The following is a 23,757-nucleotide window of genomic DNA, read 5'->3' on the forward strand; positions in this document are numbered from 1 at the left end:
GCGCCTTGCTAAGCATGGAATGCTGAAGCGTCGTGGGAAGGGACCACCCAAGAAGGGCCAGGGCAGGCGTGCTGTTAAGCGTAGTAAATAATACACATTTAGCAGGTGATTTTTTTTTATTAGTAAAATTGACGTACCACTCTCAAACATTTAATTGTTGCTTTTTTAGAATGCATGAGTAATTTCATGGACTCAATTTTTATTGTCCAAAAAATTGTTAGAATACTGGATGCAGTATGTCCAAAAGATGATGTTTCACATATCTGGTCTTTTTAATTATTATAAAAGCACTTATTATGCCACATGAGGAAAACATGAGGGCAGTTTTCTGGAAGGGCCATCAACCTGGTTGAATTTATATGGAATCTGACCAGGCGAGTTGTACTATGTTTATTTAAGCAAATTGAAAATTTGATTCTCTCTCTCTCTGCTCATGTGTGCAAATTATCTCCGGATTTATTTTCGATCTTTCTAGGTCCTCTAACCTAGAAAATTATGATTTCTTAGTTTTAAGGAGTATAGGGTTGCCCAAAAGGGGTTTGGGGTAGTGGGATGGGACCTAGGCCGCTTAGGCAGGTGGTCTAGGTTCAAATCCCATGGGTGTCACCCCTTATGCATGTCAAAGCGTGGCGACTCCCTAGGGAAAAAGGGTAAGCCCAGAGTTTTATGCTGCCATGATAGCGACCACGGTAGGCAAAGCCAACATGGCTAGGTCTCTGATCTTCTTGGGGGTGGTTTCTCCCTGTAAATATAAAAAAAAAGTTATAGGTCCATCCTATGCTCAGCTATAGTATCCGGCCGAAAAAATGATTCTATTATTATGTGCTAACAAATCACCTATCCCTAAGGATGGTTGGGATCTATCAAAGAATTGTAGATTCACTTAAAGGAATCGCTCATGGGATATCCTATCCAGATTTTCAAAAGTTAAGTTAGAAGGGTCTCGCTCCACCATTTGCTATTGGCCAACAGCAGTGTCCAAGGTACTCTCCTAACAGAATGTCCGAGGGGACTTCTATAGAGCATTGCTACATGCCGGAAGGGAAGAGAATCAACTAAAAAACCTTTGGGCTCTAGTTGATGTTCCTCTACCATCATCTTTAGGCCTATGCAGGGGCGTAGCTAGGATTCATGTGAGGGGGGGGCAAACAGGGGTGTAGCAAAAAAAAATGTATTTGTGTGATAGTCGGGGGTTCGGGGGCAGCGCCCCCGAAAAATTTTTTTTTTGAGATAAAATAAAAAATGGCTACAATTATTAATAAAAATCCATTTCATATGGACAAATCAAACTATTTGCTGCAGTCAGGGCTGGGCTGGGCTAAAAAATGGATAAAAATCTATTTCATATGGAATCAGGGCAGGGCTAGGACTGGGTTTTTAAAAAAATTAACTGTTTGGGGAGGCAGGACTGGGCTACAGCCCAGTCCTGCCCCCCCCTAGCTACGCCCCTGGGCCTATGCCCCACTAAGAAACATGGTTCTTAGTGGCAACACTCCCATCTTACATATTTTCTTCAACAAGAAGAAAGGAAGAAAGAAAATCGGTACTAGTTAATAACGTTAGCAAGAAAATCTATTATAAGACTGGTTTGAATGAGTTGAAACATGTTTTAAATGAAATCTTGCTTTGCATTTCATTGTCTCGTACTTTTATTACTTCTTTGTGAACCATTTTTTGAACTCTTTTGGAGAATATTTTATATTAATTAGGGTTTTATTCCAATATTTACAAGACTTTTCTCTTGTTTTTAGACCTTTTTCATTGTATAATCTTGTGATTTTTATTTCCTTTTCAACTTTTACCATTTTTTTCTTTTTGGATTTTTTTACTTTTTAGGAATTTAAGTTTTTTTTTTAATATCTATTTACAGAAAAAGAGCCTCTATCCTTAATAGGATAATGTGTCAAGGTACTCCTTGAGAGTACATGCAACAGAAATGCTCGTAGCTGAGCATGATCACTCTCACATGCAATGGCAACATCTCAGAGGACTTGGCCACAGATGGATACAGGAAATCAGCAGAAGAGAAAATGTTAAAGTACCTGGGTTGTCAAGGTCAAAGATTATTCTGGTGGTAAAATTATTTTCAAGGATATAAAACTTTGATCAGGGCTGGGTGGAAACTTTTTTTTTTTGAGTGGAACAATGACCTTGGTGAAAAAGAAAATAGGAGACTTATTTTTTTGAAAACTTTGTTCTTTAAAGAAAAACTTTTGAAGAAAAGATGAAATATACAAGATTTTTAAGATCTTTGCAATTTCCAAAATTTTAGGCTTTTTGGCGAAGAAACCATTCTGACTTTGAAAGCTTTTTTCAAAGAATCTTTTTATTCTTTTAGAGAGAATCATTTTCAGGAATTCTTAATAGGTTGCCTTTGGCTTGAGAGTTTTTTGGGAAATAGATTTTGGAGGTATAGCCTACTTTATGAAATATGTTTAGTCCCACGTTGATGTGTTGAGTTGACTTAGAGGGCAGGGTTTTGTTATTTGAACTTTAGACTTTGGCAGTCAAAAGTTATTTTTGACCTTTTTGGAGCGACAACTAGACTCAATGGCTAGCCTCAACGTCTTTGGCACATTGGGATGGGGGAGTGGGCGCATGCAGCCCATTGTGGGTGGCTGTTTAGGCCTTAAATGGGTGCATGCCACCCATTTGGCCCCATGCGATTAATCCTCTAGATCTTTATATTGGAGTCTACATAAAGTTGCGGTCAAATCATTCCATCAACAAACTTAGCCCTTCTCTCTCTCTCTCTTCTTTGTGCTCTCTCTCTCTCTCTCTCACTGCTGTTTTCTTGAAGTTGTTCATGCTGAGGTGCCGACTTAGCTGCATCCCAGAAACCCTACTGTACCTGGTGGAACCATTGTCACTTTTAAGAATGTGCCATTATTGCGGGCCTCCAAGCTTTAGTTCTCACTTGTTATCACTAAAATCTCTAACACTACTTGGAGACCCAGGTGGTTGTGGAAAAGGTGCCCAAGACCATGTCCCACATCTCCTTCGGGACCCCACCACCACTCCCGTCATCTGCAATCAGAGAAGAGAGCATTGACTCTTCCGAAATCGATCATGGTGGCATTGGGACTTGCTCTTCAATGCCCCAAGGAGCTCCTCTTGTTTGCAGCAATGGCAGAACCAAGCATTGTTTTGCATTCAGTGGCACCGGCCGCCACATCTGTAATGCGTTGAATGGACGATGTGGTATTAGGATAAGCTTCTCTCTCTCTCTCTCATGCATCAATTATTTCTTGCATTGTATAGTTTCATGATATTTGGAAAAGAAAAGAAACATGCCAGAGATGGATACCGGTACACAAAGCCCTCAAAAGTATATTTTAATTTAAATGTGTATCCAAAAGTTTTGGGATGAATTTCTAATAGACATTGATACGTGACAATGGTACAAGTTTCTAGACATTAAATCACATAATATAGCTTATAAAAATAATGAGATTATATATATTGAAATAAAATGAGTGTTAAGAATAAGAGCAAAGAAACAAACTTTAAAAATCAAAATATTACATAATTTCATCATTTATAGCTATAGCAATGGATCAACATCTCAAGCTATATGCAAAATCAAAATGTTTTAAAATAATAACTTATGTCACATGGACTCTTCTAACAGGGTATCACACCCACATCGCACCCGACACAACTTACTTTGTGTTAGGTGAAGTCAGCCACACTGAGGTCCTTTTATGTCCAAAAATAGATTTACTTAACTCTAATCAAGTTTATTTTTATCTATATTATATATATAAAGGCATAAATGCACACAAATACAGGTAGTGTTAACTTAAAATTGTTAATATATATATATATATATATATATATATATATATATATATATATATATACTCCTCACACACCTGCACCTCAATTTTTTTTTCAAGTGCTACATCGCCGCATCTGCACCCACACCTATGTGACATAGATAATAACCAAACAAAAATTTGTAGAACATATGCAATTCTGCTTCACCATGTAGTAGGTGGTGAAGCAAAATTGGTGTTGACAAAAAATCATGGGTATATGACATGAGAAGAAGGATGGGAAGAGTTAGATTGAGCCTCACCGAAAGGAGTTGCCAAGTTATATGTTCCCCCCCGGAACACGTAGGTGCGTGTTCTCAGCTCTGAATGAGCGCCACGTATGTAAGCATGTGGGGCTTGTTTCCCCGTGTGTGTCTGCATCACTTAGCATCGAAGTCCAGTGCGTTTGCAAAGACTTAAGTATCCTTTCCCGCCATTAGTGCCATGAAACAACATTTCGAGTAATGTACCAAAATGTCCTCCAGCCAGAAAATGGAGGATAACCTTTTGTTTTCACCCTAAGTAGTAAACACCTCTGCTTGAAGAGTCTCAACCTCGAAATATGTCGCCCTCTCTGTTCTGGATCACCCTTACACCTTCGGAGGAGCACCCTTTGCCGTTGTCTGCTGTCGCGGGAGCACCTTTTGTCGTCATCTGTTGCCAGAACACTTTTTACTGTCATCTGCTATCGGACCACCTTTTACCATCGTCTATTGTCAGACCACCCTTTATCGTGCAACTTGGAATCTATCAGATATTAAATCTACAAGCGCAAATGCAGAAGTATACTCTGCAGCGGGTAGCAGCTCTATGTTCTTCTGCAGAAGTTCTGACAACAACTCTGTATTAGGGGTCAGATCCCACATATCCTTTGCAATCAAATGAGCTCATTCGTATTGGTAGTCCACTGCACCATTCAAATCAATACAGTTTCTCAAATGTTTGTTATGTTCAATATTGTTTTAATTGGTGGTTGTACATACTCATCGAAGAGAAATAATTGAAGATCTTTACAACGAATGGGTTGACCCTGCCAAAGGAAAGGTGGTTTGAAGTATGACAAAGCATGATAAGGTGGTTGGAAGCATGATAAGGTATCACTCGTGTGGAGTGTAATAAATTGGAGTTTATTAACTTAGTATACAAACTTTGTAAACTTTGTAAACTTTGTTCAACATTCAATGCCATTCAGTTATTTGTAATGATCTTCAAATTATTATTTACCATGCCAATAAAAGTAATAGTATTAGCATGTTTTGACGCAATTCATACGACAAATATCGTAATAATTGTCACTAACAAACACATAATATCTATTTACAATGATTCATACTTCAAATAATGTGCAACGATTTTAATAGAAATTGCTAAATGAGCAACAATTTGAACACACAAATTGATGTACATATTGCATAATATACTATAAATCAATATGACAATTCAACATAATCACTTATTCATATTATAAATCGATACAATAAACGTAAGTACTGTTATGCCTCATAAACCCTAGACAACAACAATCGTGGTAACTTCATAAATCACAAATACAAATCGCGGAGCTTGATCCATTAGATATTGAAGATGAAAAGCAAACGAAGGATGAGGAAGAACTAAAGATGATAAAGAAGAAGAATGATGATGAAGAGAAGGCAAAGCAAAGGAAGAACGAGAAGGAGAATAAAAACTATTCACACTTATGACGCAAAAGGATTTCTTCCTGCCGACCATGCAAAATGTATCGAATTGTTATTTACTATGCCAATAAAAGAAACAACTTATCGTATTTTTGTGTTGACGATAGCGATTCACGTGACAATGATTTAATGACAGCTACGACTTTATGAAGCAATTTCAATTTTAATTGCTAAATGAACAACGATTTGAATACACAAATCACCACCGCAATCGCACAACAATGTAAATATTGCACGCACATGTTTCAATATCATAATACAAATATTTTAAAAATTAAAATTAGCCAACACATAGTATGTTGCAAATCGATATACATATCGCATAATATATTACAAATCGATAAAAAAAATTAGCATAATAGCTTACAAATCGATATTAACAAACAAAATAATATCTCTCAAATTGATAGTATATTATATTATCTCACATATTTTGGCAACAAAGCCAAATCGACACGAGTTATGATTTATGATTTATACATTTAAAGCAACAACGATTTATACATTTAACGTAATAGCAATTTATGATATATAAAGTTACCAAGAATTGTACTGAAGTTTGCTAAATGGTGCAACGAGGTTTACTGTTAAAGCCTAAACATTGCAATGATATGTACTTATAAAGGGTGTGATTTCTACATCGACTTGTAAGTTTGAAGCAACGATTTGTACATTTAAAGCAGAAACAATTTATACATTTGATGCAATAGCGATTCACGTGACAACTATTTAATTATAGGTGCGATGCTTTAAAGCAATTTCCATAGAAATTGCTAAATGACCCTAAACCCGAAACCCGAAACCCGAAACCCTAAACCCAAAACCCTAAACCCTAAACCCTAAACCCTAAATCATAAACCCAAAACCCCAATCCCTACAACATAAACCCTAAATCCTAAACCCTATACCATGTACCCTATACCCTAAACCCTAAGCCCTAAACCTCTAAACCCTAAACCTTAAAACCTAAACCCAAAACCTTAAACTCTAAATCCTAAATCCTAAATCCTAAACCCCAAACCCTAAACATCGTGTCAATTTGTTCTTTAGTAAGTCTAAACATCGTGTTGATTTGTTTATTGTTTTTTCTTTTTGCCTTTTATGAATCAGTATCAAGTAAATCGCTATACGGCATATCGTTCACATAGAAAATGCTCGTAAAAGCAAATCGTGATAGCTATCATGTTGTAAATTGATTTGTACTTTAGTAAGTCTAAACGTTGTATCAATTTTTTACTATACCTTAACCTAAACCCTAAATCCTAAACCTAAATCCTAAACCCTAAACCATAAACCAAAACCCTAAACCTAAATCCTAAACCTAAATCCTAAACCTAAACCCTAACCCTTAATATCTTACTAAACCCTAATGCTAAACCCTAAACCCTTAATAAATTACTAAGCCCTTAACCTTAAACCCTAAACCCTAGATCATAACTTCGAACTCCTAAACCCTAAACCCTAAACCCTAAATCCTAAATCCTAAACCCTAAACATCATGTCGAATTGTTATTTAGTAAGTTTAAACATTATGTCAATTTGTTTACAACTATTTTCTTTCCGCCTTTTATGAATCAGTCATTAGGTAAATCGTGATACAATATATCGTTCACGTAGAAAATGCTCATAAAAGCAAATCGTGATAGAATATCGTTCACATAAACAAAGCTCGTAAACGCAAATCGCGATAGGACAAATCATTTTTTATTTAGGTTCGTTGCTGTACAGATCTTGATAGAACACTTCTTCTATAAAACAATGCTAACGATTTACAACTTTACCTTAATGTTTGTTGCTTTACAGATAGTGATAGAACACTTTTTCTATAAAATAGTGATAGCGATTTACAACTTTTTAATAGTTATCAAGTTGTAAATCGATTTGTACTTTACTAAGTCTAAACGTCGTGTTGATTTATGTACACGTGCGTAAAAACCTATTCTATATAAAACCCTAATATAGATCTGTGTAAAGCCCTATTCTATGTAAAACCCTACCTTACCCGACATGTTGTTCATGTCTAAAACCCTAATCTATTTAACCTCTCTTCCTCTTTTATGTGGCAACGCAACTTCTTTTTCTTACTTTTTCTCCTTCGCCTTCTTAATGCTGATAACGTAATTGTTTTACGCTGTGAGGAAAAATCTGTATAATCTTCGATGATGATTATGATTGTTATCTTCTGTGTATACATCGATATATTCATGACACATACGACTATGGTGTATTTGTCGTGAAGTATATCAAAGCTTACGCAGAATATAACGACCATAATCATCTTCAATCGTTACCGCCATAGCGGAGCAAATACATATATTCTGCATGATAGACAAGGGGTGATGTTGATGTTCATCTATTTGATCTATTCCTACTGTCGGACCCTCCATTGTTCGCAAATCATAATTCGTAGTTGGAAAAATATCTACCTACCTTCGATATACTTCATGACAAATATGCATAGAGAATCGGTTCCTTCTAGCGGTGAGTGTCTGAGCTGAAGTTTGTGAAGCATATTCTCAAGAGTGCGCTCATTTTCTGCTACAAAGCGATTCTATGTGCCGATCACATGTATATCTTTCTAAAGCTCTTGCTAGCTGAAATCTTAACCATGTGTCAGGAGTGATAACATTGGAGGATCCCTGAAAACAAAGAATATGCAACACTCTGAAAGCAAAGAATGTTTAGTTGAGGATATTTGTATGAGAAACAAAGAATGTGCAACACTCATATATTTTATAAATGAATGTGGTTGTAATCATTGAAGTTAACTCGATTTATAGTTTACTATGCCTAAACATCGTGTCGATTTGTTTATTACATTTTCCTTTCTGTCTTTTATGAATCAATCATTGTATAAATCACGGTAGAACATGTTCACATATATAAAGCTCATAAAATTAATTCGCAAAAGGACAATCAGTATCAAGCAAATCGCTATATCAATTATCGTACAATGATATCGATTTGCTGCTAAGTCAGGATTTGTATTTTACTAAGTATAAACATCGTGTCAATTTATTTATTTATTTTCTTTTCCTTTTTTTATGAATCAGTCAATAAAAAATATTATTATACTATGAAAAAGAATTGTGGTTCTAAGTCAATTTGTATATATTCACCTTTTATCAGTCAGTGTAAATCGTTATACCAGATATTGTCTCAGAGCTATTTACACAATGACATATGTATCTTTGAAGTTAACTCGATTTGTTTTTTACTAAGCAGCAACGATTTATATATTTAATGATTTATGATTTATACATTTAAAGCAGCAATGATTTATGATTTATATATTGAGGATTGAGAATGATAAATAAAGAGATTTACAAATTATGTTATATCTTACTAAACCCTAACACTAAGCCCTAAACCTTAAACCCTAAACATTATACCTAAACCCTAAACAACATGTATAACTGAAGGCTAGTTGAGATAACGATTTGTCTGTGCAATTGTGTCGCGATTTGTACTCATGCCAATTGCGATTTCTATCCAGTTGTGACAGACATGGACGTCATTGTGTAGGTCTGTGTCTATGCACTTTTTTTAAATATATATATACCATAAAACCCCTCAAAAAGAAACTCCACAAACACGATGAAAACCAAAGGAACCACGAACCACTCACACAACACTCAGTCGTACCACAACCCAAAAAACAAAAACTAAAAAAGGAAAAAGATACACAAACGTCAACTATCCAATCATTGGAAACTAATTCGCCCAAAGAAAACAGACAAAATGAATTCATTCTCAAATTAGGAAAAACACAAAACACGCTAAAATTTTCGCATCCGAAAAATCATTATGATGCTTTCGACCATAACAAGCAAAACCCAAAAACTATGCACAAAGAATCAAATTTAAAGCAAATGCAAGCGGAAATCAAAATAGATAACCATACCGGAAATCTCAAACTACCAAACAGGAAAAATGAATGAAATAGGGATAAATGACGAGAGGAAAGAGCGACTCACGGTATTCTACAGCAAGATAAGGGATTTTGCGATGTTGGTGTTGTTAATGGCAGTCGAAGCGAGGGCACGAGCGAAAGGGGAAGGACGAAAATGAATCCTAAGGGTGTGTAGAAAGAGAGAGAGAATTAGGGGTTTGTGGGTTGTGTGCTTGGCACGAGTGTGGTATTTCCCTCACCTCACCCTCAATAACCAAAAGCACATGGTGCCTGTGGGCACCGTGAGATATGTAGAGATATGTCAACACGAAGACACGTGACATGAGTTCCACTTGCAAATTTGAAAGAAAAACCCGAAGAATAGGATACAACGACACATCAAAATCTTTTAACCAATAAAATATATTTCTTATATATTTTAATAGTAAAAATACATTTTATTAAAATAATAATAAATATTGAAATATTATTAAAAATGTTAAAATGATGTTTGTACATGTCAATGTTCGCATGACCGTTCCTGGTGTGTCTGCTTGTGTCACCAGGGACACTCGCTCAAAATGGTGTGTCCATATGACATAAGTCAGTGGGTAAGCTAGGAAATTGGGTGGTGGTTTGGGTCAGTATTGAAACTTAATTGGGTCTGGATTGGATCTAGGCTCATGTGGGTTTAAAGTAGGATGGAACCACGGTTTGGATAAGTTGTGGACCAAAGGTGAGTCCGTGTGGGCTTGATATAACTTATTTGGTTACCTAAGATCTTTACAAAATTCAATGTCCATGTGACCTCAGATCAGGTGACAATCACATTTGACACTTTAGTTTGCCACCGCACCTGATTTGCCCTTCATTTTTTTTTTACTCGAAGAAACTGTTTCAGGCGCAGAGGCTTAGTCACACTGACTCAGCCTGCCATACTTAGGTCTTTGTTCATGTCAGCATAAAACTCCGAGGGCTTACCCTTCAACCCTAGGGAGTCGTTAAGCTTCGGCGTACAGAGAGAGGTAATGCCCATGGGATGAACTTAGACTTCCCGTCAAATGGTCTAGGCTCCATCCGACTACGCCAAACCCCTTGGGTCTTTGATTTAACCTTCATTTTCTGTTGGACCCCACAGTTCACAGGCTGTACCCTAGAGATGGAGGGCAGTTAGGTGCAGCCGCTCAAAGTGTGCAATTTGTTTGTAGGCCGTTAGTAGAGATTTGAACAAAATCTAATTACTTGAGCAGTAGCATTGTTTGCACTTTGCCCACGCAGGGTTGCTCAATTGGTTAGGGCTAGCTTCGGCATCAAACACAATTTAACATGAGTGGGTTTAAAATATTTTGTTATGGCAATTTCAATCTAGCCCTAACCAACTGACTGCATATATGTGCCTAGCTGATCTAGTCTAGTCAATTTTGGATTATGTTGGTTTTGTGTGGTTCTAATTGCATATATGTGCCTAGTTGATCTATTAGAAATGTTTATAACAATTTAAGATTTTCCCAAGATGTTGAATTTGTTCAACTCTATTTATTAAGTTTCAATTTTTTTTTAAAGCAAGCTGGGGTTAGGCAGACCCATATGTGCCTAGTTGATCTATTAGAAATGTTTATAACAATTTAAGATTTTCCCAAGATGTTGAATTTGTTAACTCTATTTGTTAAGTTTCAATTTTTTTTAAAGCAAGCTGGGGTTAGGCAGACCCATATGTGCGTAGTTGATCTATTAGAAATGTTTATAACAATTTAAGATTTTCCCAAGATGTTGAATTTGTTCAAACTCTATTTGTCAAGTTTCATTTTTTTTTTAAAGCAAGTTGGGGTTAGGCAGACCCTACCAGTTATATAGCAATACCATTGGGATTTGAACTTGCAATGTTCCAAAACAAGGTGACGTGCACTAACTACTCTTAAGCGGAGCCCCGGTTGGTTTCAGATTTGTTTTTTACTAGAGCTTTGCTTATCTGGTGGAGGCGACTTGTGAATGTCACCAAGTTGATGGGATATCACAAGTTCGAAACCCATGAGTGGTGCCCCTTGCCACACGGTGGAAGATGGGTGTACTACCGATGGGCAACTCAACCAAAGGCGAAATAGAGCACAATGGACACTAGAGGCTCTTGGACCTCCTTCTGAGGAACCTTTTGGGATTTTGGGTTATGATGCAATTTTGTAATATATGATATAAAAACTCTCACATTTTTGTAAATAAATGAATTATGATAACTTTTGTCTAAGTGTTGAAAAGCATTCCCATTAGTGATCTTGGTTTGATTGATTATATGGTTTACAAATAACCTTTAAATTAGCTTTTATATTTTGAATAAAGCTAAAAAGTATTTAACCAAGGTTTTAAAAAAATGCTTGGCAAATACTCAGTGCGTGACACCATGCTCGAAAAAATAATATATATTTTTAATCTTTTTTATATTAAAAAATTTGCGGATCTTAGTAGGAACTTAGGTAGGACCTGTCTCGGTATGAAATTTCACAAATCATATACAACAAATATAGTCATCCTTCACCGTAGAGATAGATGGGGTGCAAAAGCAACCACCACGAGACAACTCCCTCCTTGATGAACGTCCATCTTTAAGCCAATTAATAATCAGTTCTGAGTTTGGTATCGAGTTTTGCATCAGAATCTGATCAAAATTAGAATCCAAATATATGTAAATTGGCATGTAGCTTTTATTGTACCATTCATCACAAATCACAATAAGGATACTACAATATGTTAAACACGTAAAAACTGCTTTATAAAAATTTAAGAGAAAATGATAAACCCCAACAGAAGAAAAAAAAAAAATTAATAAATCAATACAGGCCATGCATTAGGGATGAGTCAAACTGCATCATGCATGTCGACGGCAGAGGTATTGCTATGCTTCTTAACAAGCGGGGAGACTAACGTCCACACTGCTTTAACACAAAAATCATACATTAATTTGTAGACCAACACCTATAAATTGAGGATTTCAGGGGCATCATAGAACCCCCTCATAGAAAAAAAATAAAGGTAAATTTTAAAAAATACACCTAAAGATTTAGAAGTTATAAAAAATAAGTTTTTGGTATTGTTAAACACACACCTAAATTTATGCTCCGTTAATAAAAAAACACAATTCCATCAATTTAACTTGGGTTATATTTATCCCAAGTTGAGTTAATAGGATAAAATTACGGACTTACCTTCAAAGCAATTCCTTTTTTGAAAAATATTTCAAAGACACACCTAAACTTTTGGCGATAATAAAAAGCAGACCAAAGTTTTGGTAATTTCAGCACACATTTAACTGAAGGAAACCTCTTTTTTTTTTAAAATAACCATGAAAAAGTCTAGGTGTGCTTTTAACAGTATCGAAAAGTTAATGTCTATTTATATCGCCCAAAATTTAGGTGTGTTTTTGAAAATTTCCCAATTAAATTGTATGGATACCCATTTAAATGCCATCACAATAAATTTGAGTAATTAGTAATTACTGATGCAATATCCTATTTATTTCATGATCTTCATCATTTTAAGCTTTTATAAATAACTGCATGTTAAGAAAAAGTAACAAGTAATTAAAAACTGAATCGACTTGATAAGCAAACAACTCAATCTTATCTTACAGTATATGGAAGCAGCAAACCACTCGTTGACAATTTTCACCTAGGTGCTAGCCCAACCAACATCTATGCTCCACCTGATAAAATGACCAACAACAACAACACAACTACGCCTTCATCCCAAAACAATTGGGGTCGGCGATATGAACCAACAAAGAAAATCATTCTGGGTCTTCCACATGAATCCTTCTCCTCCATTCATTTCTATCCAATGCCATGTCCTCGGTGAGGTTCAAAGCATTCACATCCTTTCCTATCACCTCCATCCATGTCTTCCTAGGCCTACCCCAACCTCTTTTAACTAATATATTTTCCCATTTCTCCATCCTTCTAACTGGAGCATCATTAGGCCTTCGTTGAATATGTCCAAATCACCGTAAATAATTCTCTCTCATCTTATTTTCAATGGGTGCAACGCCTACCTTCTTACGTATCTCCTCGTTCCGAATCTTATCTTTTATTGTATTTCCACACATCCATCTCAGCATACGCATCTCAGCTACACTCATTTTTTGAATATGATGTCTCTTGACAGCCCAACATTTCGTACTATATAGTAAAGCGGGCCTAATAGTCGTCCTATAAAACTTTCCCTTCAACTGCAATGGCATTCTACGATCGCACAACACTCCAGTTGCACTCTTCCATTTCATCCACCCAACCTTTATCCTATGATTTACATCTCCATCAATTTCTCCATACTTTTGAATGATAGATCCCAAATATTTGAAAGAATCATCCACCGGTATTTCTTGCTCACTAAGCTTCACTACACTCCCATCACTACTTCGTTGCTTACTAAATCGACATTCCATGTATTCTGTCTTACTCTTACTCAACTTAAAACCTCTTGCTTCCAATGTCTGTCTCCATAATTCTAACTTAGCATTAACCCCAACTCTAGACGCATCAATCAAAACAATATCATCAGCAAACAACATACACCACGACACTTTTTCTTGAATTGATCTCGTAAGCTCATCCATCACTATAGCAAATAGGAAAGGACTTAAAGCAGATCCTTGATGTAACCCAACCGTTATAGGAAAATTGGTTGTCACCCCTCCACAAGTGCGGATATTGGTTACTACTCCTTCATACATATTTTTAACTATACTAATGTACTTGAGAGAAACACCTTTCTTCATCATTGTCTACCAGAAAACGTCCCTAGGTACTCTATCGTAAGCCTTCTCCAAATCAATAAAAACCATATGCAAATCTTTGTTCCTCTCTCTATTTCTCTCAATAAGTTGTCTAAAAAGATGTATAGCTTCCATAGTTGATCTTTCAGGCATAAAACCAAATTGATTCTCCGATATCATGACAACCTTCCTCAACCTAGACTCAATCACCCTCTCCCAAAGTTTCATAGTATGACTCATCAGTTTTATACCACGATAGTTTGTGCAATCTTGTATATCACCCTTATTCTTATATAGAAGCACCAAAGTACTCTTCCTCCACTCATTAGGCATCTTATTTGTCTGTCAAATCTTGTTAAAAAGATTTGTCAACCATTCTAAACCTTTCTCTCCCAAGCATTTTCAAGCCTCAATAGGTATACCATCTGGGCCAATTGCCCTTCTTGATTTCATTTTCTTCAAAGCCTCTGCAATTTCTTTCTTTTGAATCTTGCGCATGAAGTCATGATTCATCTCATGAAAAGGAATGGAAAAGTCTTCAAGATCCTGAGCATGACTTTCATTAAATAGCTTATCAAAATAATCACCGCAGATCCTAATAAAATGACTGCAGAACAAAAACATGCAATGTTATTTAGAATAGACACAATCACACATGCACACGCATCAGGGATGAACCAAACAACATTTGTACTTTCTATCACTGAAAAAAAGGATGGACGTTATGTATAAGAGTTTCTCACTTTTTTATTGAATGTTTAAGGTCCCAACTGACAAATAACATTGCAAAGTACATTGCCCCCAGACAAAATATGATATGGAAAAACCCATAATTATAAGGTGTATCTTCTAACTGAACTTTGTCCTTGCGAAACTGCAACAAGAGTACAACCTTTAAGAGTTAACTGGGACTAACAATACACCTTTAATACTCTAGAAAAAAAACTAAGGCTTATATTTAACATACATCAAGGTAGGATATAATCAATAACCATTGTACATCTCACCTGGAAGGACTATGAATCAATCCCTGTGGAGAATGTTGCCATGACAATTGCACAAATAGCAAACAAAGCTTTGGAAGCAAACCAATGAAACAACATATTAACAACAGAGGGCTCAGCTTTAGTTGAAGAGAGAAGTGAGGAAAAAGCAATGACCTCCAAGGAAATCAATTATAAAGATTTATTTTGTGCAAACTATATAGGCTCATCTCCAATGCAACTTGTCAATATCGTGAGATCACCTAAGAGTATGAAAAAGTACTACAAAATCATCTCCGATAATTTCTTATTAAAGCAATCAAAAGAACAAAAAAAATGTCTGCTATTTCCTTTTTTCCTTTTTCCCATAATATTCCCAATCCTTATTAATAGAAACATTGATTGGAGCTAAGAAATGAAATTACTTGAGATGACCATAAGCAGACAAACAAAAATTCTTGAGCCCTGGTGAAGACACCAAACAAACCAGAAAAAAAAATCGAGGGCTCCTAGCTTACAATTATGGTGGTCAAATCATTATTCTAATAATCTTGCTTTTCAGGGTTGGATTTCTCAGCAAAAGGTTCACTGCAAAACCATACACAGTGCATAAATCTAACATCAATAAGTCAATTGTCTTTCAATCATTTTATGTGTATTCCACATATAATGTAGTTCATCCAGAATTGAAAATCATGATTATCTTTATGAGAAATCATTTGTAGTAGCACAAGAACCAAAAGGGCTTCTGTTCTGCAAATCAAAATACTTATCCTTACAAGAGAAATACATATATGGAAACATAATATAAATAAAAGAACATTAGACAATAGGCAAGGAAAATAACAATCTTGTTCCTTTTCTATCTATAGATAACGTGCATCTGCCTCTAGAAAATATATTTAAACAGATTGCTTTAATCCAGTGGTTGAAGAAAACTGCCATCGAAAGTCAAGTTTGTGAGCAGCAAGAAGCATATGAACATGCATAAAACACAATCAGCACCAGTCAACATGGTGGGAACCTGCATTGTAAAAGAGCAAACCTTCTAATAGCAGACCAACAGAGAAACACAATGTAAGAACCCATGATTCCTGATGATAAAAGACCCGTGTTAACCTGTTATTTGAATTCATATGTCAAACATGGCAAATTGCAATTCAAATATCTAGGGATCCATGTATTCAATTACATCTGAATAAAAACTCATATGAACAGAGTGTAATATGTCATCCATGAATTATCTAATGATTATTGCTACTAAACAAAAGCGTGTAATGCATCATCTATGAATTATCTATTGATTACTACTACTAAATACCGAAAGCCAGAGCAAGAACCTTTTTAGGATACATAGAATATGAACTTGAGAAAGTGAATTCCTATTAGCATTTTAAAAATCCAAATTCATTGACCAAAAAAATACGATGAATGCAGAATATTTTCTTTTACAAAGATTCAAACGGAAAAATAAGGCAAACCAATTTGATGCAAAGACATACTTTTGAGGTGTTGTTCCTCGTATGTTTCTCAAGAACAAGAGGCATAAACCAGTCTGTAAGTTCAACACTAGTTCAAGAGTATACTGATGTAAGACACTCGGGCCATTTTATGGCTCAATTAGTTGCAACTTGCAAGAATATTTAGGGTTCGCATTTTATCCATGTTGTTTTTATGGTATTAGTAAATGCAAAATGCAACAGTGCTATTTTATGGTGATTACATGTGATGCTTGTTACTATGATTTCAAGGATCTAAACATAATGAGGGTCAATGTAATACAGTGTGAAAGCAACATTTCTCAGATGGCGCCAGTTAGCTTAATTATGTTAAATTGTTTTCACTATTTTCTTAACAAAAATGGCATTTCAGTCATCTATTGAAAAATATACCTGGATGCCAACTGTTCTACATTGAGATTGAAGGAGAAATCACCTACTTATTTTGCCATAATTTTCAACAGTAATGATCAGGATATATCCGAGCTAACTTGGTTACAAGTTAATAATAATCAGACCTGGGTTAATCCAAGTAAACCCAGTATTGTATCAGGGTAGAAAGGACCTATATTGTGTAAATTATAATATAGACCAAAAGTTGATGAAGTCAACATTCAAAATGGTAAAATGAAAATGTTGAGGGAGGAAAACGGAAATTGCAGTTGTGAAACAATACAACTCCTCGAGCATGTTTGCAATGGCCTGTGATTCTTGGATTTTCTAAAGATTGCATAAACTATCATGGTATAAAACTCACGAGCCATACTATGAAACTTTGGGAGAGGGTAATTGAGTATAGGTTGAGGAAGGTTCATGATATCGGAGAATCAATTTGGTTTTATGCCTGGAAGATCAACTATGGAAGCTATACATCTTCTTAGACAACTTATTGAGAGATATAGAGAGAGGAACAAAGATTTGCATATGGTTTTTATTGATTTGGAGAAGGCATACAATAGAGTACTTAGGGTTATTCTCTCGTGGACAATGATGAAGAAAGGTGTTTCTCTCAAGTACATTAGTATAATTAAAGATATGTATGAAGGAGTAGTAACCAATGTTCGCACTTGTGGAGGGGTAACAACCAATTTTCTTATGAAGGTTGGGTTACATCAAGGATCTGCATTAAGCCCTTTCCTATTTGCTATAGTGATGAATGAGCTTACGAGATCAATTCAAGAAAATGTGCTGTGGTGTATGTTGTTTGCTGATGATATTATTTTGATTGATGAGTCTAAATCTGGGGTTAATGCTAAGTTAGAATTATGAAGACAGACATTGGAAGCAAGAGATTTTAAGTTGAGTAAGAGTAAGACAAAATATATGGAATGTCAGTTTAGTAAGCAACGAAGTAGTGATGGGAGTGTAGTGAATCTTGGTGAGCAAGAAATACCGGTGGATGATTGTTTCAAATATTTGGGATCTATCAATCAAAAGTATGGAGAAATTGATGGAGATGTAAATCATATGATAAAGGTTGGGTGGATGAAATGGAAAAGTGCAACTGGAGTGTTGTGCAATCGTAAAATGCTATTGCGGTTGAAGGAAAAGTTTTATAAGACGACAATTAGGCACACTTTACTATATGGTACAGAATGTTGGGCTGCCAAGAGACATCATATTCAAAAAATGAGTGTAGTTGAGATGCGTATGCTTAGATGAATGTGTGAAAATATAATAAAAGATAAGATTCAGAATGAGGATATACACAAGAAGGTAGGTGTTGCATCCATTGAAAATAATATGAGAGAGAATCGTTTACGGTAGTGTGGACATATTCGGCAAAGGCCTAATGATGTTGCAGTTAGAAGGATGGAGAAATAAAAAAATATATTAGTTAAAAGAGGTCGGGGTAGGCCTAAAAAGACTTGGATGGAGATGATAGAAAAGAATATGAATGCTTTGAACCTCACCGAGGACATGGCATTGGATAGAAATGATTGGAGGAGAAGGCTTCATGTGAAAGACGTAGAATGATTTTCTTTTTTGGTTCATGTCGTAGACCCCAATTGTTTTGGGATGAAGGCGTAATTGTTGCTGTTGTTGTTGCCTGTGATTGTAAATCACAATCACAACACTTTCTCAAGGTTAGTGAAACATGAGAAAAGTGCAAGTTTTGATTGTGATTGTCAACTGTAATTGTTTTTGCCTTGAATCTTGTAAAAGTTGGTCACAAGATTGACCTTGTGACCAACAATCACAGCTTCTACTTTCTAAGTTGTGATTGTTCATCCCCATTTGTGACCAAAACGAACATGCCCTTCTTTTGAAAATGCACCATAACTTCTTGCATCAAATTCCCAGGCTTCTTGTGTTGGAGAAGGCCCAGTAATTTCTCTAGGCAAAAACACTTGTATAAAGTTTTGCTCTCTCTCTCTCTCTCTCTCCTTGCCTTTCTTCTTCTTCTTTTCCCTCATTTTCTTGGGTTTCACAATCTGCATAGAAACTTCTGCACATCTGCTACTGCTATACAACATAAATGACGACAAGAGATTCATTCAGACAAATCTATATGTGTGAAGGTCAAAAATCTAAAATAGACAGATTAATTACCGAAGATGATGAAAGTTTAATCCCATTCATTGATAAAATCAACAACAAACAAGAAAAAGAATGTACATTTCATATCTCAGAGAGCCAGAGTTGTTTAAATGCAACAGTTATGTGAATTGAGCTTATCAGCCTTCAAACACCAACAAATAGAAGTATTTTCTGATGTGTATCCATTTTCATGCAGATTGATGATTCTTCACTGATTTAGGAAGACACTTTCACATCTAGTTATAGGTGACTGCCAATGGAATCTAAAAATAAAGCCAACGCTCTTCGGCTGCCATGTGCAAAATTGGAGCCTTCAAGGAATTGGAAAAAAGAAGTAGAAGACTTTTGGAAAAAATCTGCCATGCTTGTGCAAGTGGCAACAGAAAATTTTGAAGCTTTTTAAGTGGCTTGAACCGCTTGGTCCTTCTTTATTCCATTTCATATATACACAAGGATCTGCATAGCCCTCTATATATGTGTTATTTATATCGTCCTACCCTTTTTATCGCAATGTTGGCGACTGTTAGCACTTTTTCCAAGGCAAAAGTGCATGGCCAACATAACATATCACACAGAAGATTTTAAGACATGAAACAAGCAAAATAATTGTTATTAATAAAGGAAGTTAATCTATGTCATTTGTACTCACAAACAACAAATACATATCTCCTCCAAAAAAAATTGACTATGAGAAGAAATAGGTTAGACTGAATCAGTGCTGGAAGGGCTATAGAAATACCTTGGAATGTTGGGACACAATCATCATTACTTTAAGTAAGACTAGGGTCCATGTAATGAAAAACATGTTGAGCAGACATGAAGATCCTCGAGCATACCACACATACATCAACAAAGCCCCACATATAGAGGCAACATACGAAATAGTTGCCATGAATAGCCCGAATAACCCAATGAAGCATCTACAAATGAAGAATTGATAACTTCTTTTACAAAATCTTAAAATGGTCAAAGAAAAACAAGAATAGCCAACTTTAATTTCTACATGGATGTATTTATATATCAAGAGAAAAAGTACATTTGTCAATAAACAAGAAAAAAATGTAGTAACATGAAGTTTTGGCATTTCCTTTACCACTTCATAACAAACAGATTCAAACTTTTTTTTTTATTTTTAAACAGAAATTTATTGTAGTATGAAGCATAACCATAGAAGAAGATAAAAAGTTGGGATTATATTCTAGTGATTAAACATAATTTTATGCAGTTGATACTTTCTGTTCAGGTCCATGTTAAACCAGAACAGGATGAATGTTCATTTTGCTTTACAATGGATAACTTAGAGAAAAGGAAGGCACTACACTACAAATTGACAGTACTTCATTAGTTAGATTAAAGCAAAAAATATCCAATATAAGAAAGAAACTGGAATAATACATGAATAAAATGCCTCTCATAATAGTAGACATAACAAGGCTTCCTACATGTTCAAAAAAGAAAGAAGAAAAGAATATTAAAAATAAAAGAAAGACAAAAAATATTTAAAATCACACAGGAATGCTACTGCTAGAGTCAGAATATAAGAAATGAAAGCTTAAACCCACCAATGTTGAGTGGATGGTACAGTCCCCTTCATAAGATGAATCTTGGAGATGGTGAAGATTAAGCATGATCATGCAATTTGGAGAAGGAATAATATTCCTTCTATATACAAGTATACCGCCACATAACATCACCAATATCATATAAATGAATGAACATATATTGACACCTAAAATGAAAAACATAGGTTAAAAGCAAACAGACCACCTTTGACTTTGACAACGGCCACCCAATCAAGTTATGGATGCATGTAGGATTGTGTACACACGAGGATCAGGTTTTTTCTATTAATGGCAGCATTCTCCCTAAGAATTTTTAAACATAACGGATTAGGTAATCCAAGTTAAGACAACTACGAACATTCTTAATGATTTTTCCTTCACAAGTGAGGGTGCATTTATCACATACATTTTATATGCAAGTGGAAGTGCAAATTGATGTTAGTTTATACTGAATACTTTTTATGTTCCTACATACCATAAATCTGAATGTAAAGTGAAGGAATGAAGAAAGGGATCACCATCAATGAAATCCACATGATAAACTTCAGAAACCACCATCCAGAATGCCATAAGTTAGAGACTCCATATAACTTTCTTGCTCTAAAAGTTAAAAACATAAAGAAGAAGAAAATCTGAATATTTGTCAAGGTTGCAAATTTTCATGAGAAAATCTACCCCCAAAATAACATCATGTATTATTAAATTTACATAGCATTCATACAAACTTAATGCAACTAACTCATCTTTCTTTAAAAAGAAAAAAGTAAGAGAGAGAGAGACCAGCTAACTCATCTGGACCAAGACAACCTAGATTGATGTAAGCAGTGCATTCAATAAAACACATGATCTCAAGGCATCAAACAGAGACATAATCCTTACATTTGTCAAAGATACAAAGCATCCAAGGCTTACACGAAGAACTCCCTCTGCATGAAAACATTCTTTTCCACTGTGACATTCTTTCAAATCTGCAAAATAAAGGAACAAAAGTCATAACCGTACTAAAATTCTCCAAGTTACTATATCAGCTTGAAGACTAGGATTGGTTGATCTCATCAAATTGGTATATCCTGCCAAAATTAGACCCTCAATGGACACAAGAGTATTAGGCCTATTTAGCCCGTTTGGACAATTATGCAACACTTATAGGTAACAGGAGCCACTGCCAACTGAATACTGAGACAAAAAACCACAGACTGTTGATATTTGCTACTTAAAAATTTCAAAGTTCGATTTTCCAAAAGATGCAGAAATTTATGAACTTTTTGTTTTGTAATTGCTCTTCAACACGTAAGCGATCTAATTCGCTACTTCCTAGCATAAGCCATACGTTAACTGACATGAAATTTGTTATTCCAACCTTGTGAAAAAATGGATTTCGGAAAAGAGATTTCAAGCCTAGAGGCACGTTCTTAAGATCGCTATCTTTAGAACTTCAATTGCCCCACTTCGAAAATTCCGAAGATGCGAAAAAGGGTTTTGTTACGACTGAGTTCCCAGGATACAACTAGGCTTGAACCTCAAGAGAGTCACTGCTTCGCAAGAACAGATGACCTCTCCCACACAAGAACTCTGCAAGCCAAACCGAGAAGAAAGAAAGGAGAAAACTGGAGAGTCAGAAATTCTGATGATCTTCAAAAGACGAAAATAGAAGATATTTATAGACTTTTAGAGAGGTCAAAACATTTTGCAATAAATGAGATTAATGGCCATAAATCTGACAGTTTGAAAATAGGACGAAAAGGTACCTGAACGGTCACCCACCTTTGACTGTCAATCAAAGACCTACAAAACTGTCCAACAGTCACAAAGCACCTTAAACTCAATATAAATGCTATTAAAACCTTTCAAACGGCCAGATATCTCAAAACCGAAAAATCAAAACGGACATTTGAGCCTCATATGCACCTCGCACCGCTGCGAGCGTGTGAAGTGCAAAGTGCGCCATCAAAATGCCACATTGTGCCTCAAGCGCCCTTGCGCACACACACGTGCGCGCGTGCATGCGTGCATGCGCGCGAACGGCGTGTCTGTTGCTGCATGATGCGCAACAACGTCCGAAAGCCACCCAAAGACACAAGGCTTACCAAAGTAAAGAATAGAGAACAAAGTCTGTATTTAAAACACTAGAAAAACCGATTTCTCTTAGATATGGGACTAAACCTTTTAAAACACTTTTGGTGGAAAGAAATCACCAATTTTAAAACTTTCCTAACAATCCCCCACTAGTTTTAAAATATATTTGGCTTGTATAGAAGATAATGCATCAGTGAGATTGTCTGCATGACTTGAACCCCCACTATTTGAAAGAAAACCTAAATTAACCAAGGTGCTAAGTGGACTTACCTTGAACTTAGCTCCTTATATTGTTAACGGAGTTTTCAATCATACATAGGTTTCCAAAAGTTTAATTGTGTGGATTTCATGTTGACACATTTAGAACATTGTGCTTCCCTGGATTCATGAGTGCTCTAGAGAATTGCCAATTCTCATAAGAAACGACTCACACTTCTACACTCATATAGGTGAGTTTGTCTAGGTGTACTGTAACACGCACCCTAGCCTTAAGGCCTACAAACTCATTAAGAGCTATTAGCTCAACCCTCATATTAGTTACAACTCATGAGCATACATCAGTAATGGGCTTACATAAATATGCTCAATATTTGTCATTCACCAATTCGTTTCCCATTGAACCTATGCATGTAGGATCTCCAATGCTCTAGGTTGGGTATCCTTAGGTGATGACTTAATTGGCTTAATTCTCATTCCCCTCGATGTTTTATTGATGACATCTCTCGAAAGGCCTTTTGTAAATGGGTCTGCCAAATTTTGACATGACTTCACATATTTCAATGAAATAATATTGTCATTAATCATTTGTCTTAGAAAACTATGTCTTAGACTAATATGTCTAGACTTCCCATTGTATTTCATATTACCAGCTTTACATATAGCTGATTGGCTATCACAAAACATTGAAATAGCAGGTATAGTCTTCTC

The 23,757-nt window shown here is 35.6% G+C and overlaps 2 protein-coding genes across 5 annotated transcripts in view; one reads left to right on the plus strand and one right to left on the minus strand.

Annotated features, from left to right (window-relative positions):
- LOC149845555 (uncharacterized) overlaps positions 1-1,976 on the plus strand; it is a 63,968-nt gene extending 61,992 nt beyond the window's left edge. For 3 of the 4 annotated variants that reach the window (XM_089995831.1, XM_089995829.1, XM_089995832.1), the window contains one exon: positions 1-302. In XM_089995831.1, coding sequence (XP_089851957.1) covers positions 1-91 — 91 coding nt within the window. In that variant the 3' untranslated portion in view covers positions 92-302. Of the gene's footprint in view, positions 303-1,870 lie in introns of those variants that run through there. The other variant, XM_089995830.1, reaches the window with a different exon arrangement.
- A 10,281-nt stretch (positions 1,977-12,257) lies between these two features.
- LOC149845557 (Serinc-domain containing serine and sphingolipid biosynthesis protein) lies at positions 12,258-21,687 on the minus strand. The gene is given in 8 exon segments (XM_089988382.1): positions 12,258-12,331; positions 13,028-13,101; positions 14,913-15,043; positions 15,177-15,244; positions 16,166-16,271; positions 19,932-20,112; positions 21,226-21,386; positions 21,649-21,687. Coding segments are annotated over 7 exon segments (780 nt in total). The 5' UTR covers positions 21,372-21,386; positions 21,649-21,687.
- Between the last annotated feature and the right edge of the window lie 2,070 nt (positions 21,688-23,757).

Source organism: Nuphar pumila, chromosome 2 (genome assembly GCF_984573655.1).
Source record: "Nuphar pumila chromosome 2, dmNupPumi1.hap1.1, whole genome shotgun sequence".
NCBI classification, from domain to species: Eukaryota; Viridiplantae; Streptophyta; class Magnoliopsida; order Nymphaeales; family Nymphaeaceae; genus Nuphar; species Nuphar pumila.